General features: G+C 57.3%; 1 protein-coding gene across 8 annotated transcripts in view; it reads left to right on the top strand.

Annotated features, from left to right (window-relative positions):
* AGAP1 (ArfGAP with GTPase domain, ankyrin repeat and PH domain 1) overlaps positions 1 to 19,338 on the top strand; it is a 340,037-nt gene extending 320,699 nt beyond the window's left edge. For all 8 annotated transcript variants that reach the window (XM_081141778.1, XM_081141777.1, XM_081141775.1 and 5 more), the window contains 2 exons: positions 10,114 to 10,369; positions 12,938 to 19,338. In XM_081141778.1, the coding sequence (XP_080997904.1) occupies positions 10,114 to 10,369; positions 12,938 to 13,141 (460 nt within the window). In that variant the 3' untranslated portion in view covers positions 13,142 to 19,338. The remainder of the gene's footprint in view (positions 1 to 10,113; positions 10,370 to 12,937) is intronic.
* Positions 19,339 to 20,299: the final 961 nt, after the last annotated feature.

Genomic DNA, 20,299 nt, shown 5'->3' with positions numbered 1-20,299 from the left:
CCGGTCAGTTGTGGGAGATCAAGCCTCTGACCAGTTTCTGCCTCTTGGTCCCATTAGTTAGATAGCAGTTGGTCATTTTGATGAAAGGGTTAACTTGAGCTTTTAAACAGAAGTGCTTTTCTCACTGCTGAGAATTCTGTGCCCACTCACTCAAGTCCATCTCAAGATCAGCTTCTCCACTGCACGGCCAAACTCAGGAAACGTGGTCCCTAGTGGATGTGTAGATGTGGATCTGATATTTTTAGCATTTCAGGTTAATTGGGAAAGAAACACCAGCTATTATTCATATGTTGGGTTTTCTCTAGGAGGGGGATCTGGTCTTTAATAGATTCCCAGTTGTCAGTGCATTGTAACGGGGGTTAGCTCATCTTGGTCGATGGTGGGTGCTGACAGCCATTCCCGCCGTGAAGAACATGAGGGTTGCCTGGCCGAGTGGCTCAGTCGGTTGGAGTGTCATCCCGCACAACAAAAGGTTACAGGCTCAATTCCCTGTCAGGGCACATACCTAGGTTGTGTGTTCCATACCCAGTTAGGGGTGTACAGGAGGCAATCGATTGATGTTTCACTCTCTCCCTTCCTCTCTCTCTAAAAAAATTTTTAAAAACATACCTTGGGTGAGGATTTTTAAAGTAAGCATGTGAGGGTCAGCGTCAGCCAAGCTGGCCACTGCTCCTGTTAGTGTCTTTCAGTGTGTTGTTATGTTTTCATGTCTTGAAAAAGTCAACATGCAGATTCATTTTGAACGCCCCTGCCATTCGCATGCCCCTGGAGTGCTCGTCCTCATTTCAAATCTGTTTCATTGTTGTTGTTACTGTTTCCTTTGTGTGGCCCATTGAGGAACCAGGCGACTCTTCCAGTTCCCTTGGCCCCCCAAACACTAAAATGAAAACTACATTAAAGAGACGACTCTTTATTGTTCAAAATCAGTAGTCTTATGTCTTTTAAAAAAAATAATAATACCAAGGACTTGACTACTTAAAGCCTCATGGCAGTTTTTACCAGAGCCTCCTCTGAGCTCTTGGGTCCCCCACTTTCCAAACGTGTCTCCACTTGCAGCCCACAGCCTCCTCTCTCTCCGTGTGTGACAGCTGCTCAGCCAGCAGGTCCTTGGGAAGCCACCAGGTCCCGCTCGGCCCTCTGACGTTGCCCTATCTTGTCCTTCAACTTCCTTTCAGCAGAGCCTCCGCGTCTCGGCTCCCTGGTGTTGAAAGGGCACCGGTGCACATGCAGTGATTCTGAGTAGAGGAAGAAAGGGCCGTCTCTCTCCCCTTACCTGTTTACGATGCTCTGTGTTACGAAGCGGGTCCCATCAGCCTCTGTTACGCTGAACCTAATTCACTGCGAGGGGCCCCTCCCCCGGGCTGCGGCGAGAGGAGTGCCCGTCTCGTGCCACATTACAAGGATCCGGGACCGCCTCACTTGACTGGCTCGGGCTCCCTCTGGCTTGGCACAGAGTTATCGGGATTTATGCTTCGAAACAGTTGCCTGTGTTTTTTCCTGACGCTGGGGTGCAGAACCACCCAGTGGGGTGCAGAACCACCCAGTGGGTGCATGGCTGCTGCGGCTCAGCTGCGATCACCACGTAAAAACACTCAATGTGCAAATTAATTCACAAGCTTAAGTTGTCACACTAGCATTGTGCAGAATCATAAAGGCGTCGGCTAAATGCCAATGAGATAGGATGGTCTGTGGGTGGAAACCCACCAGGAGGGGCGCAGAGACGGTGAGAAAGTGCGCAAGTTGAGGGGTGTGACTGGGGATTATTTTTCCCTTTAACTCCCCGTGTCTCACTGTGTTGTTTCACAATAGACTAGGAAATGGGGGGACATGTTGAAAATAGAAGCCTCTCGGCTGCCTCTGGAACAGTCTGGATGCTGGGCCGTTCTCCGAGAGCATCGCACGCTTTCAGGAGTGACTGTCACGAGAGTTGCTCTCGGTGCCCCCTCTCCACCTCCTCCTGGGCCCCTCCCCGTGACCTGCCCCCAGCCCTGTCCATCCCTCAGAAACACAGCCCCAGGGCCCTGCCCCCCCTGACCCCCACCCGCTCTTGCTCACCTAAGGTCTGAGCCGGATGAGCCAGGGGCTGGGCTGTGGTTCTGGGGACCAAGAGAATAAACATCAGAAGATTCTTTAATTCTGGGGTTAGTTTCCCATGAATGGTGCCTGGGAGACCGGTCGAGCCCCGCGCACAGGCTGGTGGGAGACTGCGTGCTGGGGCGGGGGCCCCACCCTCACCTGTCTCCATGCTGATCGCAGCAGCACCGCATCTGTAGGTCAAGCAAGAGGAGGCCAGGAGGACCTGTCAAGCTCCGGTTTGAAGACTCAGACCAGGGAGGCCCCGCAGTCGCTTCCTTGCCCTGCCTGCTTAGGGCAGGAGAGCGGGCTGGGTCCCAACATGCGTGAAAACCACGCGCGGGGGCTGCCCTGGGACGCGATGTGCTGTGTGGATTTCTCTGTCCAAATGGAAAGCTCCCCGGAGGCGTTGCTTCAGGTGGACCCAGCGAGAGGAGCCGGGGGGATGTCAGGCCGGCGGTGCAGGGTTCTCCCCATCCCTGTCAGGCCGTGACAGGCTTCCCTTCTGTCACTTACAACTACCTTCCGGCAGGTGCTGCTGCGGGGCCCTTAAATCACCCAGCCTCTCCAGAGGGGAGACCGAGGCCTGGGCAGGCCGGTGCTGTGCCCGGGCCCTGCCAGCGGGGCCCTCCCGGAGGCCTGGCGCATTCTCCCCGTGAGCGCCCAGCACCTCGTAGGCACCGGCCGGGCGCGGGCTTTGGCCTGGTTTTGTCTGTTGGTCAGCCCCGTGCGCCCTCACTCCCGGGCCAGCGCGAGCCAGCGGCAGCCTCGCCTCTCCCGAGTGCCGGCCTCGAGGTTGGGAGTAAATCCCCCGTGGCTGCCTCGGAACTTCAGAGGGACGATGTGTGCTGGCGTTGTCGCTTGTGTCCTGGAATATCCTCTCGCTCAGCCTGGTCAGGCTCCCAACAGGCAGGGGTGGGGAGGTGCCCTGTGCTAACGACACAAGGCCACAGAGCCCAGACCCCAACCTGGACCTCGGGCTACGGGACAGGGGCAGTGGGGGGCGGGGAGACCCAGCTCTGCTCACGGTGCCAGGTGCTCTCAGCCACTGCCTCCTGGGACGACTCAGAGCCCCAGGGCGTGCACCTGCGCACACTCGCCCTCCTGGGCTGACCCAGGTGTCACCTGCACAGGGACCCGCCCACCCCAACACCTGAGGCCCGGCACAGGTAACCGTGACTCACAGAAGTAATAAGCCTAATAGGGTTGACTTTATTTAATTAATAATGATCCCGTTCTGTTCCTCTGAGCTCATAAAACACGATGCAGGTTGGCAAAAACACTCATAATATCGATCCGGAGTCAGGCGGGATATTTATTTTGTTTCTGCCCCAGGAGCATAAATCTCTGTCCACCGCGTCCTGCTCTCCGCACACGGGATTTACAGTGGCCAGTTTCTTAAAAGCTTTCGGTAATTAAAAAATAAATATCCATCGGGCTTTGTGGGCCACCCTCCGGCCGGCCGTCCCCAAGGCCTGCCCCCTTAGCAACGCGGCCCGGGGAGAAGGCATGCGTGCCAGGGGCGGCCAGCTGCTCAGCCTGGCTGTGGGCCGCCCCCCGCAGAGAGGCAGCCCCGGTTTCCTAACATATTGTTCCAGCCCCTCGTCCCGCCGCCCCTCCCGGTTCCTGTTTGGCTGGAGGCAGAAAGACACTGGAAATTCCTTGCTGCTAGCTCGCCCTTTCTTCCCTCTTCCTCTCCGCACTGGGCTCCTCCGGTTTCCCCTCCTCGCCCCGGAGGGCTGCCCTCCACGCCCAGGCCTTGGCTACAAAGTATCCTTCAGAGTCGGTGTTGACAAATCCTGTGGCAGGGGGTGTTGCCAAAAGAAACAGTGTGACAGGTGACAGGTGCAAAAAAAGTTACTGGCCTTATTTTAACATTTGGGGGCAGGGGTTCCCATAAAAGCGAACACGTTTGTCCTGGCCGCTGGGCTCAGTGGTTAGAGCCACTGGCCCGCAGACCAAGAGGTCATGGGTTCGATTTCCGGTCAAGGGCACGTACCTGGGCCGCAGGCTCCATCCCCGGCCCCAGTCGGGGTGCCTGAGGGCGGCAACCAGTCAGTGTGCCTCTCCCACGTTGATGTTTCTCTCTCTCCACCCCCTCCCTCCCCCTCCCTGCCTCCCTTCCACTCTCTAAAAATCAGTGGGAAAGTATCCTCAGGTGAGGACTGACAACATCAAAAAATGAACGCACTAGGCCTGATGCCCAGGGGCCTTCGGGAAGGGCCGCTGCCGCCCAGGATTCGGGAGAAGCTCCCAGAGAAAGCCGCGCGTGTGGAGCCCGGGAGGCAGGCTGAGGCCAGGCCCACCGCGGACCAGGCCTCACGCACCCGACGCCAGGCCCTCACTCACGATGGGCTCGCCGGGTGGGCCGCCGTCTCCCCGAGCACCACAGAGCGGTGTCGAAAGCCGGTCAGAGGCTCTGTGGTGATCTGTGAAAAACGTACATTCCTGGGAATCCAAGCTGTTAACCTCGCTGCCCCTTGGCGGCGAGCCGCGCCCTCCCTGCCAGGCCCCGAATGCAGCCGGGAGTGCGTGAGGGACAGGTGCCCCGAGGGCCTGGTGAGCAGGACCGGCCTCCCAGGCACCTCAGGGTTAGTCCAGGCCCGGCGGGTGGCTGGTCCAGGTCCCACCCTTTCAACAGTGACTCTACCTGTGTGTAAACACGTGTCTGTGGATTGACGAAAACCCACAGGCTCCCGCAGACGTGTAAGTAAAGGTGGAGAAACGCCGAGAAAGGCCTACAGTCTGCTATAGAACGGCAAACATTGTCGAGGGCGACGTCCTGATAAATTCACGCGCGGACGGCCCGGGCTCCAGGGTCCCTTTAAGGGCTGATAAAGCTGGCTTTATCAGAAATTATCTGTAAAGAGTTACCGCCGTCACTGTCACCCTCAGCATTGTCACAGTAAGCGCTCCTGTGGCGTGGAGATGACCTCATTCGTTGGCCAGCACCATATTTTCTGGCACCATCAGGAGACTCTACTTTCCAGGCACTAAATCTGCAGATTGGAGGTAGGACATGTCCCAGGGGTCATCTTTGGGGGACACACAGAGGCTCAACTATGTCATCACCCAGGTCAAGTGTGGCAGAGCCTCGTCTGTGGGGCTGTTGGATGAGAGCACCTCTGACCCCAGCAGAGTCCCGTGAGCCTCAGTGAACACACAGCTCCCGGGACCTGGCCACACACCGCCCCCACCCCGTCCTCTGATCCCCAAATTCAGTGCCGGCCAGTAGTTCGCACCCCACGTGGTTTCCTGCGTGGGGCCCAGGGGGAGGCGGCTACCTACGAAAGGGCTCCGTTTCAGGTGGGGAGAGAAACAAATGTTTACTGCCCTGCCTTCAGTGGTGTCTTTATTTTGGGGGGATTCGGTCCGTGTCTGTCTCCTGATTAGTCGCCCGTTCTCTCATTTTCTCTCGCTCCCATGCGGTTGATTTATTTAAAGGTGTGTCAGCAAGGGGCTCAAATGAGGAGCCGCCGCCTCCTTCCTGCTGACGGCCGGCCAAGCCAATAATTCATTTTTTAGCTCATTAGCTAACAGGGGCTGTGAGCAGCGGGCCTCCGGGGGATTGGAACGAGGGGAGGTGATGTACTGCGGGCGCCTCTGCTCTTGAACTGGCCTTCCGTGGGGGAGATGAAAGCACGGCCACGGCGGGCAGGTCCGGGGGGCGAGGGCGGGACACCAGGGCGACGACCGGGGTGTTCGTGCCTCCGCATCATGGCTGCTCGGGGCAGGCGCTTCCCGACAGGATATGAGGTTTTAGGCAGAAAAGGCATCTCCGTCGGAGGGCCCGCCTTTCGTGTGTTAACTGTCGGTACAGAAACCGAACTGGGAGCCTAAATAACAGGCATCGACCTTCTCATGGCGCCGAGGCCGGAAGTCCAAGGTCAAGGTGTCGGCGGGGCTGGTTTCTGGTGAAGCCTCTTCTGGCTTGCAGAGGGCGGCCCCTCACCCTGTCCTCCCGGGGTCTCTCCTCTGTGCAGAGAGAAAGCGAGCGAGGGAGAGGGATTGAGGCCTCATGTCTCATAAAACACCAGCCCCCTCAGATCAGGTCCTACCCTCCTGACTTCATTTAATCTTAATCACCTCCTACAGCTCTACCTGCAAATATGTTACACTTGGGTGTCAGGACGTCAGCATGTGAATTGGGTGGGGGGTGGGGGGATATGACTCAGTCCAAACTTCCAGGAGGACTTTAGACGGGCTGACCAGATGTGGCCCCAGAGACCCAGACAGCCATGGGGTATATGGACCAACTGAGCACCCCTCCCCCCAGTGTCTCAGCCTCCTCCGCACCCTGGGGATGAGGGGTGGCTCGCAAAAGACACGGGTGGGCTTGTCAGGGCCCCTGGCCAGAGCCACCCCTCTCACCCTGCCAAGCACGTGGGCCCTGTGACGCTCATTTATACAGACAGCTGGGATTTAGGAACCTAGAGCATCCAGCGTGCGCTCCCTCCCCACCCCCCTGCCACCGGGACTTCTGTGTCACACACACCACTCCACAGGCGAGCTCTCCCGTGGCTGACAGCAACGTGAGTCATTCCCGACGTTCTCCTCAATCCCAACACCCGCAACAGCTTCCATTTGCAGAGTGACCACTGTGGCCATGTCGTCCGGACACGTGGCCTCACAATCCCACAGCCACGTGCCCGTTTCACAGATGAGGGAAGGGGGGGCCAAGGTGTTCCTGAAGTTGGAGAGGTCTGAGAAGAACGAAGCGGACACACGAACCCCACGGTCTCTAATGCCAGGGTCGCGTCTGTTCCCTCTCCCTGAGGCCTCTGCAGAGAGCGCCCAGGACTCAGCGCCCCCTGGTCTGTCAGGGTGGGCAGCAAGGGCAGGAAAGGGGGTCTCAGTAACAGGAAGTGCTGATGTGTGGGTGAGGTGCAGAGTCAACCCCCAGAACACCCACACGCTCCTGTCTGAGGCCCCTGACCCTGTGGGCTGGATGTTAGCTGCTGAGGGGAGCCCAGCGGCCCACCATCCGAGCTTTCTGGCTGCCTCTTGGTGTCTGAAAAAGCAGGGACACGTTGCAGTCCTGTGGGACTCAGAAGCGCATGAAGGTTGTTTTTTCGTTTTCTTTAATTCTCACCCAGGAATATGTTTGTTTGCTCTTATTTGTTTTATTTTAGAGAGAGAGGAAAAGGGGGGGGAGAGAGAAACATTGATGTGAGAGAGAAACATTGATTAGCTGCCTCCTATATGGTCCCCAACCAGGGACTGAACCCACAACCTTTTTGGTGCACAGATGACGCTCGAACCAGCTGAGCCACAGGCCAGGGCTAAAAGGTTTTTAACAGGACAAGGCGCTTTGGGGAAGAGCCTTGGCTCCGTCTAATAAAAGCCACCAGGGGGTCCTCGTGGAGGGTGAGGGGCCATGTGGCCGTGGGGCTCTGCACCTGTTTGGGCCCCTTGCAGTGTCCTCGGACGTGCATAATGTCAGGCCTGAGTTCTGTAGGTGTCGTCACCCTGCTCCAGCTCCCACAGGGTCGCAGGTGGACCAGCCAGGGAGCTCACACAGCCCCTCCAACACCCTGTCCCTAGTTCCACACACGCAGTGTTAGAGTCCCACTCCTGGAGGAGATGCCCCAAAGGGCGAGCGTTTTCAGTCCCATCGAATCTGGACCTGCCTTTAAACACTGACTTTTAAAAGCAGAGCACAGTCCTGGCTGGTGTGGCTCAGTGGTTAGAGCGTCGGTCTGTGCACTGAAGGGTCACAGGTTTGATTCCTGGTCAAGGCCACGCACCTGGGCTGCAGGTTCAGCGTGCCTCCCACATCGATGTTTCTCTCCCTCCACCCCACCCCTCCCTTCCACTTCCTCTCTCTGAAAACACACGGAAGGAATACCCGCTGGTGAGGGTTAACCACCGCCACCAAAGCAGAGCATGTTTTAAACAGGACCCTCCTTCAGACGTGGGTGAGTTCAGTGAATTCAGGAGAGCTGGTCTGTGGGGTGACCGGGTCCCAGGGCACAGTCACCCCGCACGTCCCCGTGACAACAGGAGGGGGTTCAGAGCTGTGGGCTTGGCCCCTTCCTCGGGGGCACTCGAAATTCACGTAGGAAAAGGAATCGTTGCCGTTCAGACTCGGTTGCCGCGTTCGGCTCCCCGGCTCACCCCTGGGTGCCGCGGCCTGAGGACTGAAACCCGCCCGAGCAGAGTGAAACTGCTCTGGCTTGACGCCTGCCCCGCGACAGCCAGCGGATCGGCGCGTGGGCCTGGCCGTGTCCTCGGCACCGTCGCTGCGTCCCGCTCGGGTCCTGCTGGCTCTGGGGGTGATTCATGAAATGCGCCAACATGAGCTCAACACCTTTGAAGGAGGCTCCCGGGCAGCGCCGACCGCCTTCTGCCTCCCCCTTCGGGCCGTTCCCGGGCGCTGCCGTGTTCAGGCTCCTGCATTTTGACCCAGGTGGGGTCGCGGGCCTGTCCCCCGGATCTGCAGGTGCCGGGGCGGCCTCCCAGCTGCAGCCCCGAGTTTGGCCTGGCAATATCCAGGCTTGGCCTGCAAAGGGTCAGGGGTCACTGTGGGGTCACTCGCAGGGACCAGGAAGCGAAGCACAACTAATCCGGGTTTACTCGTGGAAGACTCTGTTTGCCTAAGTATTTAAAAGCAGATTAGGGCTCAGCAGACACTAGACCGCCAGGAGCAGTGTCAACATGGGTAAAAGGTGTAAACAAGGCCTTTTCTCTGTGCTTCAGAGGAAAAAATGTCCCGGGTAATGAGTTTTCTTCTGGAGCACCGCGGGGCCCTGAGCGATCTCTCCGTGGTCGGAGCTGTGCACCCCAGTTTCTCTCCTGGAGAGAAGGCTGGGTTTCGGAGTGTGGGGTGAGCAGCGCTGCGTCATTTAAATCCCTGTGGGCAATTACAGCCACCCCTCGTCTGCAGGGCTTTCCTTTCTTCTCTCATCACCCTCCTCAGAAACATCTGTCCCCGTAGCACCCTCTTCCCCAGTTCCCCTGACCCTCCTATTTCAACCCCTTTTTTTTCCCTAGCAGTGCTGCAGAGTGTTGAGGGTTGCTGAGTTATTTTAATGTCTCTCACATCCTTTTTGGAGACACTAAAACCCAACTCCACCATTAGTAGCCACGAAGTGCCAGAGTCAGTGGCAGGCGTCCCGTCCTTCGGGTCAGTATCAACACCCCTTGCTGATGGCTTCCTTCTTTGCATCCTGCCCCCCCTCTTTTCTCCCAGCCCTCCTGCCAGGGGTCATAGGCCCTGTACTGTCCCCTTCGGAGGAGGGGTGGGGGTGGAATTCATCCTCACACCCACCCAGCTCCTGGAGCTCAGCAGGCTGTGCTGTTGGCGGAGGGACAGCTGCCACTGTCACTCTACAGCCCCGAGGCCCCACCACCCCTCCCCTGTACCCCTAGCCCAGCTCTGGCCTTGGCCACCTGCCTCGTCTCCTACGCACCCCCTCACTTAAGGAGCCCGGGACATTCTCCACGGAGCCTTTCCCGAGCGTCTGGAGAGAGGGCAGAGCTGCAAGAGGGGACTGGGGCAGCTGTGTCTTCTCTGACCGTCCTGGGCGTGTAGCAGTGTTTTCTCCCACTGGAAGTATGTAGAGCCCCGGGGCGTCCTCACACCCCTCCCAGGCGGACGGCTTACGAGCAGGTCACACCCAGGTCGGGGGACCCGCTGCTGTCCTGCCCTGACTCCAGCCCAGCGTCTTCAGCTCTGACTCTCAGTTGTCCTCATGGTGGAGGGGACCTCTGGGCCGATGGGTCCCCGGCTGGTGCGGGATTCTCCTGGGCCACAGCTCTGCACCAAGCGAGGGAGATCCAATGGGAGCTCAGGGCCGTGACCGCGTGGTCCTCCAGCTCAGGCCTCAGAACCCCTGCAGTACCCTCGGAGGCGCTGATGCGGGGGGCCTGGGAATCTGCATTGCTGACAGGTCCCCCCGGGTGCCAATGCTGCCCGTGGGGCCCCCGCTCTGTGACCCATAGGTAAACCTCTCCCCAGGGCTCCCTGGTGAGGAAGGTGCTGGGACGGGGTGGCAGCCCCCGTGGCCCTGCCTGACGGCCCCCACCTGCCCCCTGCAGGGAGGAGAAGGAACGGTGGATCCGGGCCAAGTACGAGCAGAAGCTCTTCCTGGCACCACTGCCCTGCACCGAGCTGCCCCTGGGCCAGCACCTGCTGCGGGCCACCGCCGACGAGGACCTGCGGGCGGTCATCCTGCTGCTGGCGCACGGCTCCCGGGACGAGGTCAACGAGACCTGCGGGGAAGGCGACGGCCGCACAGCTCTGCACCTGGCCTGCCGCAAGGGGAACGTGGTCCTGGCGCAGCTCCTGATCTGGGTAGGTGCCCGGCCCCGGCGGCGGAGGCGCTGTGGGTGCCAGCCCGAGCGTCCTCCTTGTTCATCTTTTTAGGGTACCCCTTTGGATCCGGCATGGTTGGTGGGGTCTCTCTTCATTGTCCACAAATAATACTCTCATTGTTTGGCGGGGGTGGTAGGGATAGACAGGGAGATTAAAAACTGAATGGTTTATATGGTTTTCCCGTCACCAAACCTTGGGGTTTTTCATTCACACAACACAGAAGTACTAGCCCCTAAACTGTGAGGTTTTCTACGGGAGGAGTTTGTCAGAGGGCTCGCTGTTCTCATTGATTTTTACTGGGAGAAATTATTTTTCTAATTCCCGCTGAAACGTTTGTCATGAGGCTGCCATGGGGGGAAGGAGACCATGATTGTGAGAAGCGGCCCACACCCCGCACCTTTGGGGTCCTCAGCCACGGGAGGCCCCATTTGAAAGGGGGCAGAAGGCTGCCCGCCAGGAGGGTCCCTGGGTTTGGAGGGGCCGCGTGTGCTCCCCAGTAGGGGACACTGCGCAGAGGTGGGTCACCTGCCCGGGGCTCTGCTGTCTCCTCCCTCAGGGCAGGAGACGGGTCTGTCCAACACAGCTGCGAATAATCCCACTTCCTGCACAGTTGTACCCGGCTTTTGTGATGGGTGGGACACGAGAATTAGGTGCCCAGGTATCGAAATCACTCCAGTGTTCGGCTTTACTTTAACAACGGTGGGCTAGTCAGCTCGGCTGCCCTAATACCACAGACCCAGGACTTTAGCAACAGAAATTTACTTTCTCACAGTCCCGAAAGCCAGAGTCCGGGACCAAGGTGAGGACAAGGTTGGCGTCTCCCGAGGCCTCTCTGCTTGGCCGGCAGACCCCGTCTCCTCCTGTGTCCTCAGGGGGCCTTTCCTCTATGCCCATCCCTGGTGTCTTGTCTTTGTCTTAGGTCAGCAGTCCTGTTGCATTAGGGCCCCACCCCTATGACCTCATTTAACTTTAATCACCTCTCTGAAGGCCCTGTCTCCAAATACAGTCTCATTCTAAAGTGCTGGGGTTTAGGACTCCACCCTGTAGACTTGGGGAAGACACAGTTCCATAGCAAACTGCATGCCATCTCTCCCTCTCAGATTGGCCAAAAGTCCTTTTAATTGCAGTGCTCCATGCTGATGAGATTCCCAAACACTTGGGAGCAAAAGTCAGTCCACTATTTTCTTTTAAATCCTTACCTGAGGATATGTTTTTATTGATTTTTTAAAATTTTTTTATTTTTTGAGAGAGAGGGAAACATTAATGAGAGAGAGAAACATCAATTGGTTGCCTCCCATGTGTGCCCGAACCGGGGAGCCAGCCCTCAACTTGGGTATGTGCCCCCACCGGGCATCGAACCAGCAACCTTTTGGTGCACCGGACAGTGCTCCAGTCAACCGAGCCACCCAGCCAGGGTGTCAGTCCACCATTTTTCTTTTTCTTTTTTAAAACTTATTGATTTGAGAGAGACATCAGTTTGTTGCTCCCCTTATTTCTACATTCCTTGGTTGCTTCTTGTATGTGCCCTGAGCAAGGATCTAACCCACAGCCTTCCTGTATCAGGACAATGCTCTAACCAGCTGAGCCACCCGGCCAGGGCCTCCACCCTTGTCAAGAGCAAGAACCTTGGAAGTGTTAGTGCGTGTAGCCTGGTATTTCCCGTCTTCTCTAACAATCCGAGATCCCGAGAAACACTCAGTGTGGGATGTGCCTCACAGTGTGGTTTATACCAGCGACAGTTTTATGCAGAATGTGCAGCAGCTGTGGACAGTCCCTGAATTAGTTCACGTGGAGGAATTCTTGGCTGTTGCATGTCACGCTTTTGCATGATTTTTAATGATGTCAGAAAATGATCCCAGTAGTGTTCGGTGTAAAAAAATTTTAAAAAAAGAAAGATACATATCACTTGTAAGTTTTATCTCAGTTATGCATTTAGACTCAATGAAAACCCATTCAAAGGAAACACACTGAACTATTAACCAGGATTATCTGTGAATGGAGAGATCATAGGAGATTTTTTTTTCTTACGCTCTTAGTGTGTTTATCTGTGTGTCCTACAAATTGCCTCTGAGATTAAAAAAAAAGTGATCATTTTTTGCCCTGGCTGGTATGACTCCGTGATTATACCATCAGCCTGCGTAACAGAGGGTTCAGTTCCCAGTCAAGGGCACATGCCTGGGTTGCAGGCTCAATCCCGGGCCCCAGTGGGGGCGCGTGTGGGAGGCAGCCAATTGCCGTGTCTCTCTCACATCAGCGTTTCTCTCCCTCTCCCTTCTACTCTCTCTAAAAAGCCGTGAAAAAAATATCCTCGCGTGAAGATTAACTTCAAAAAACAAAGAGAAACGTGATCGTTCTTTGTATTTACAATTAGAAGGTCAAAACAGGAATAGCAAGACGAGGGTCCCCCCCCCCGGCCCGTATCCGTTGCATGGGGCAGGGGCTTTAGAGCACGCGCCTCGGGACCCCGGCCCGGACAGGCGGTCCCCGTCCTCAGCGGCCCTGTCCCCCCCCCCCCAGGACACTAACGCAGCTCTGTTGCCTCCGCAGTACGGGGTGGACGTCATGGCCCGCGACGCGCACGGGAACACGGCGCTGGCCTACGCGCGGCAGGCCTCCAGCCAGGAGTGCGTGGAGGTGCTGCTCCAGTACGGCTGCCCCGACGAGCGCTTCGTGCTCATGGCCACCCCCAACCTGTCCCGGAAGAGCAACAGCCGGAGCAGCGGCAGCGGGCGGGTGCCCACCATCATCTGAGGGCCGCCGCGCCCCTGCCCGCCGCCCCTCCCTCTCCCGGCGGCCGCCCGCCCGCCCCCCCTCACCCGCGGAGAAATCCCAGAACCTGGACGGTCCTCACGGGGCGAAGACGAGGCCCGGAGGCTGCAGGATCGGCCGTCTCCACGCACTCCCCCGGCGGACAGACGGGAGCTGCCGACCGGCCTCGGTTGGTTGACGATAGCACAGCACACGGCGCGGGACCCTGGTCCCCGGGGCCTGCAGACAGAGCCTGGCACAAGGGACGGGGCCGGGCGGGGGGGGCGGCCGCCGGGAGAGGGGAGCGCTCCTTAACTGGCAGTTAAGCACATCAGTACATTTCACCTCTGCGCACGGAACACTTGCATCCATCTCATCTCCTCCGAGGAGCCTGACGGCATAAATCAGGAGCGAGCGGAGTTTGTCAGGTCTGAAGCCCCTATGATGGTATGTGTCAAATCAGTTGTAGCTAATCTGTCCCGGGAGGACGCTGGCTTCATTACACTTGTATAGTTGAGTTCTTGCAGCATTACCGCTGTTTAATAGAACATGATTAGTCATCACCGGCGAGAAAGCATATTAGCCGAGGAGGTAGTTACGCGGCACGCTCCGGTGATTGCCGCGATGTGATTGCCGCGCGAAGCATCATATTATCCCAGACATGTTCTTCCGAGCCCTTGGAGCCCTCCTTTCTAAATTCACTGTCATAATTTAGTATCTGTTTAATTTTTCAGTCCAAAGAGAGGAGATCGGTTGCTGAGTAGTATCGGACCGCAGTCTCCTTGGTGCAGAAAACAAAATGGGGAAAAAAATAAATACATAAGAGGAGCCCGGAAACTCAAAGGGCGACCGCGGGTTCCGCCGGCGGGGACGTGTCGGGCGCGCTTAGGCGACCGAGTGAAAGCATGGGCGGCTACTTTTGTGCCCCCCCCCCTCCCCCCGAACAGGAGAGATGTTTTATGTCCTTTCACCAGGGTGGACACCTTGGGTCTCAGTCACTCCCGGGCCACGCTGCCCAAGTCGCACAGGCTCCCGCGTGAAGCCTTCAGATGAGATGTGTGGAAATCTATTGGAATAAAAGACGTTCATAAATATGCATTGATTTTTGTGCGGACGGATGGCACCTCTGTTAATTTATAAATGGAGCTGGATGTGAACTGAGAGCGTGCAACTGGTTGAGATAAGAGGTTACAGATCATTGTACATGGAGAGTGTTCGCAGCGGTAAACACTTCCATTAACGTGATGTACAGCTTCGGGAAGGGGGCCCATCAGAGTAAGATGGTAGGACAATTTGCTTATTAAAATCGAGAAAGGGGAAAAAAAAAAAGACCCGAGCCTGTTAGAGGGGGGAAGGGGCGTGCGCACCCGCATCATGGGAAACTGACTTAGATCCGATGCCGCTTTCGCCGCCCGGACGGAGGGGCTCTGCCAGGCGGGGGGTGATTTTCTAAACGCCAGACCCGGCGCGTGGCAATGGTAGACACGTGGTAGACTGTGACCACCGCCGACGGAACCGTGGCACAGACTGGCCCGTGAGAACCCCTGAGACTGACCTGGTGGCCAGGCCTCCCATTTTAGTGTGTCACCTGACCGTCCTCGTGGTATCAGGCTGCCTCAGACTCCAGCCACCTCCAGTGGGGTGGCCAAGCATAGCAAACCAAATTGAGACACCGCAGGTTGCAAAGGAAAGGGGGTGACCGTGCCCAGAGTCCGGTGGCATTGTGATAGGGAAGGAAGGCTGTCACGTGGAACACAAGGCCACGTTCGCCTGGCAGCCTCGGGACATTCCTTGCTCTCACATATTCAACCTTCTATTTTGTAAGAGTTTTTTCCTCCTTTCACTTTTTAAAAAAAAAAAAAAAAAAATTAAAGTAGGTGGGAAAAAATAAAGCTTTACACAGAATTTCTATGTAGGCCCGTGTTTCGTGGACATCTCTGACCATTCAGTTCAGCGGAACATGGCAGTTTCCAGAAAGACCAGGCGCAGACAGCAGGCCCTCGGCCCCTCGCCCGGGTTTTAGCTCTGGGTCGTCGCTGTGTGGTTATTTTAAACGTGAGCAGGGAGAGGAAGTCATTGCCCGGTTCTGAGGACACATTCCTGCCCTGACCCGGCGCCACCGTCCACTCCACACAGCCGTAGCCTAGACTGTACGTAGTGAGCACAGACGTAGCCTAAATGCAATTCTTAACTTATTTCATCGTAGTGAGTTCCCAGTAGGAATGCTTGACCATAGCGAAGCCTGCTTTTGAAGAGAAACAGGATTCCTCGCAAGGTTCTCTTCGGGGTGTATATGAGTGTACATAGTATTATATGTGTTTATAATATAATATTTTCCCAAATGCCTTGTTTTTTCACAGCATTTCATGCCCCGAATGCTAGATTGGTTTCTCCCCTCCCCTCCCTCCGGCAGGGGCCCTTCACTGATTCCTCCCTAGAAAAACTCGACCCCTCTTCTGCTCTTTCCGACGACGTTGGCGGTTCCAGGGGGCAGCCTGTCTCCTTGAGTTTGGGCAGCAGAGAAAGGCCTCGGTGGGCTGCAGGGTTTTCTCTTCGGGCCAAGGTGACCGGTGGCTAATGTGTCTGTACCTCAGTGTGAGTCTAGGTGTCCCTCTTTGCTGACCGCGCTCTCAACCCCACTGGGAAGCCTCACCTACCCCGAGGCTGGGAGCGAGGACCCAGGGCCAGGGTCTGAAATCACCAGCTTGGGAAGGGCCTGCGTTTCCATTGTCTGTTTCCTTGTAAGTTCTCTGAAGTGACAGTGACGAGAAGCCACCACTGCAGAATCCACACAACCTTTCTACTCAGAATTACCACCTTCCCTTTGAGGAGAAACCATCCACTGGGGCAGGCCCATGAGCAGGCGGTCACACGCATGCACGCGCGCACACACACACACACACACACACGTGAGGGTGGCCGTGGGGGACCTCACTGGGTTCCTTCCGTGGCCAGGAAAACCCTGCAGAGGAAGTAGCCTTGATTCTGACCCCGTGTGGGTGGACCTTGAGGACCCGGGAGACCAGGTGGTTTACCAACCCCAGAACCCTGGTCATGGTCCCCTGTCCCTTCCATCCCTTGTGGTCCCAGGAGGTGAGCGGCTTGAGGGAGATCGAGTGACCTACTCATGAGTCCTGGGTCCCACCAGCAGAGTGTGCTCTGGACTCAAACGCCCTCTGTCTCCTCTCCTTCGCTGAGCATCCACCTCGCAGGGCCGTCTGCCCTTTCAAAGCGGCGTTCAGCTCGTCTCCTGCCTGCACTCGGCAGTCACATCTTCCCCCTCGAGAGTGGCCATCGGGTCCTGCCCGGACCCCCCGCCCAGCTGTGGGTCCCCGTGTCTCCAACTCTCCCAACCCTTTCTCTTTGCATTTAGAACATTCTGGAAACAAGGGGCAGATCCACACTCCCGCCCAGAGAGGTTCAGTAGCGCTGAGACAGTTAGTTCCTCTAAGAGTCCCTACGGTGAGGTCTCAAAAGCTTCTGGAAAGGCAGAGAGAATTGGGAAGCAGGGCCGTTACCCCCCGGGGGGGGCGCTTTCCCTCCCCCCCATCTGCTCTGTGTGTCACCCCACCCCACCGCAAGGCCGAGTGGACTTTTCTAGAACTCCCCTGGATTGTATTTATGTCCTTCAAGCAAACAAATTGAAGAGCAGCCGGGAAGGAATTGAGGTAGAAACGTGCGGAAGACACACCTCTCGCAGGAAATACCCGTTGTTTCTAGCTGCCTAGGGCGCTGGCTCCGCACGTGGTGAGCGCTTGTCCAAGGACCTTCCCCGCACCCTTCACCGGACAGCTAAATAAGGGCCTTGGCGTCAGACCTGCATTTCCCCTCTTGGCCATGATCACAGGTGTCTTAGCCGGGTTCCCATGTCTTTCTTCAGGACTCTGGTGTGGGCCCCACCGCTGGGCAGCCAGGCCGGGGGCCCCAGGGGTGCTGCTCCAGGGGCAGGGGCCGGCCACCCGCCTGGCTGCTGAGGGCGGGCCTGCCCGCTCAGCCCAGTCCGACTGCTCGGGGTGGGCCCTTTGTCACTCATGCTGCCTGCAGGCCACACCTCAGTGACGCTGGAGAGGGGAGCAGGTCAGTCCCTGGGGTGGGCGCAGACATCTCTGCCTGGAAGCCATCCCTGGGACCCAGGATGCGTGACATCCGTCCCTAGGGAGAAACGGTGCCGCCCAGGGGCAGCACGTCCCCGTTGGACCCTTACCTCTCACCTCACAAGGGAAATATACCAACTTAGACATTGGTGTTTTAGTGACACAATGTCCCCCTCAGAGAAGAAACGCTTCCTTCACTCGGCTTTTACACAGCGTCGATTTCCCTCTGTCGTCGGATGTCTGCTGCTTTTTTCAAAAAAAATAGATTGCTACTTTTTTTTCCAGTTTGGGTCCAAGTTGAAATGAGAGGACATTTCATCAGTAGAGGGTTCTGTAAAACCAGAATGTCTGTTTTTAATCCGTGGTGTTTAGGTCTCCCAGGTTCTAGAGTCCTTCAGTGTCACCAGGGTGGGAAACATGCTCCCGCCACGAGGGTTCGGCGACCGTGGATCTGAAACCCCCCACGGCGTTTCAGAGATGAGCTGCTCGCTTGCTCTCATGGCACAACCTGGTTCTGGCTTTCACCCGGTGGGTAACCGCTGTTCCGAGGCCCGAGGCCCACCCAGGGCTTTGGTGCGGGGCAGCTGTGGCTCTGGGGCTTCGCTCGGGCTCCGGGCCAGGCGTGCGTGAGCGGGTGCCTGCGGGTCAGCTCAGGGCTGGTATTTCATTTCTAGCTGCCGTGTGGCATCTCCAGGAAAGGTCCCCCGAGGGTGGGGATCCAGCCGAGTGATAGAGGCTCCCCGTTTCGGACAGATCTGGAATTCAGTGTCTGTGGCAACTGCATGATCTTTGTCTCGAGATGCAGGTGAAAGAAAGGAACCAAGCAAAGTGCGGGGACTCTCCCAAGTCCCCTTTGCACCCCTGCTGTCAGGACCAGCTCCCCTGAACGGGGCAGTGCCCTCACCTCCCCGCTGCCCGACGGTGTCCACACCGGCCGGGGAAGCTTATGTCTGAGCTGGTTCGAAAACTCAGAAAGCCGTTGCCCCACCCCTCAGTCAGCGGTGGCTCGTGCAGAATTGAAGGAGTGTTGGGGTGCAGCGAGGACTCCCCGGGTCTCCGCCCCTGGTGTAAACCTGTAGGTGGAAATCCTACATTTCAGAGTGGCCGGGGGATGTCTTTCCTGACCAGGTCCTTCGGGGGTGGCGGTCAGAGGACAGACCGAGGGCCAGTGAGCTGTAGTCAGACTGGGAATTAGTGCCCTGCGAGCACACGCTGCACGTCCCAGCCCACCCCGGGGTCCCAGCAGCCTTTTCCCCACGACAGACTCGGGGTGCACAGGCAGACTGGAGTAAGGATTGGGGCTGTCCCGCGGCAGGCAGACAGCGGTGCCTTAGGCACTGCTCTGTGACAGGTTGCACGTCTTGATGTTAGAAACAATGCCCCTGCCCGCCTTGGAAAGCATCACAGTTTCCCTCTCCCACCGTGTTTTTGTGTCTAAAATATATCAAGTTCTGGATTTGCAGCCCTGTCCCAGCCTGTCACCTGCGTGCTGAGGAGGGTGCCAGGTGCCCTCGACCAGAGGCTCGCTGCCGAGCCCCCGAGGGAAGCTGGCCGCCCGGAGAGGGCCGGAGAAGTGGGCCACGCTGGCCACGCTGGCCACGCCAGCCACAAACACCCCACGTGGCTTCGGGGAGCGCCTCCTGCCCCACGGCCCCCTCCTGCCCGGGACTCTGCGCTGGGTCCCCATGGGGCCGCAGGTGAACGGGGCGCACTGTGGGGGAGCAGGGCCTCTGGAGCAGCCTTTCCGTTTCTGTAAATAGCGTTGTATAGAAAGCGGAGGGGCAGCCTGGGGTTCGCCCGGAGGTGGGTCGTTTCTGTTTTTTCGGTTGTTGTTTTATTACCTCATTCAGCAAGTTCTTGGTTCACAATGACTCGACAATGCTTTATTTATATTGTTTGTACTGTAATTAAAACCACCGACTGACATTCATCTTGCTTGTCCCTCCACACGACCTTGTTGGATGAAATATGCCAGTTCGTGTTTTCCTGCCTTGGGGTTTCTCAGCTGTACAGTATTCTAAGGGGAACGGAGAAAACGACACGTGTAAAGGACGGGAGGGGCGCTGGCGTCGGGGCCTCTTTCTAATAAAGAGAGGAGACTATGGCTCCCCGCCTCCGTGCAGGTTTTTGTTGGTTTTGGGGGGGGGGAGTCACGCGTCACGACCGTTGGGTTTCTGTCCCCAGGCCAGGCAGATCAGAGCGCGGGGGGCCTCGGCCGCCGACGGGAGGGGTCAGGCTCAGCCGGGCAGCCGCGGTGAGGGGCCCACGCGGCCCACGCGGGCTCGAGGGCAAGGGTCAGCTGTGCCTCTTCAGACTCTCGAGAAACTTGGAGGCCAGAAGTTGCAGGTGCCCCCTCTGCCCCAAACGAGGGGGAAGGACTCTGCGGGCAGCCAAGAAAGGAAGCCGCTGAAGGATGCTATTGACACTGTTATTATTAATACCAACTTTTTCTCAGACAAAATACAGGGAAGGGCACAAGCAGGTTTACCGTTGTGGGTACACAAAACAGTTTATGCTAGTATTATTATTTATTAATTGTATTGTTTTCATATGAACAGTTGTAGATCTCCTTTTGCCCCCCCCCCCATATATCATATCTTTACCCCTGAAATTATTAAAGTATAAAGAAGGTAAAACTCCCCCGATGCCCACCCGGGCATCACTGGCCTCTTCCCTGCCCTGGATGCCTGTCCGCCTTCCCTTCCCTGGGAAGACCCCGTCTCGTGGCTCCTCCTCATCTCGAAGGCCTCAGATGAGCTGTGGTCCCTTCTTCAGAGGGGCCTGCCCACCCCGGCTCCATCAGGCGCCCCCCACACTTGGCACACTCCCTGACCCCCACTGTGCCTTTCTCTCTGAGTTGGTTCCCCTTCTGCACCTCACTGGGGTTCCGTGGCCCTGGGTCTGTCAGGGTCACCCAGGGCCAGCCCAAACACCTGCAGAACGAAGGCCCGCACGAAAGAGGAACGAGCTCCAGCCACCGTGGTCTCGCCCTGCCTGGCGCCCCTGGGCGCCCAGGGCCCAGCTGCACCAATGGTTTTCTTTGGGTGGTGCTGCGTCTCAGAAACCC

This window comes from Miniopterus schreibersii (assembly GCF_964146895.1).
Source record: "Miniopterus schreibersii genome assembly, chromosome: 7".
Lineage (NCBI taxonomy): Eukaryota > Metazoa > Chordata > Mammalia > Chiroptera > Miniopteridae > Miniopterus > Miniopterus schreibersii.
The sequence above is the reverse complement of the archived record's forward strand: the minus strand, read 5'-3'. Positions and strand labels throughout refer to the sequence as shown.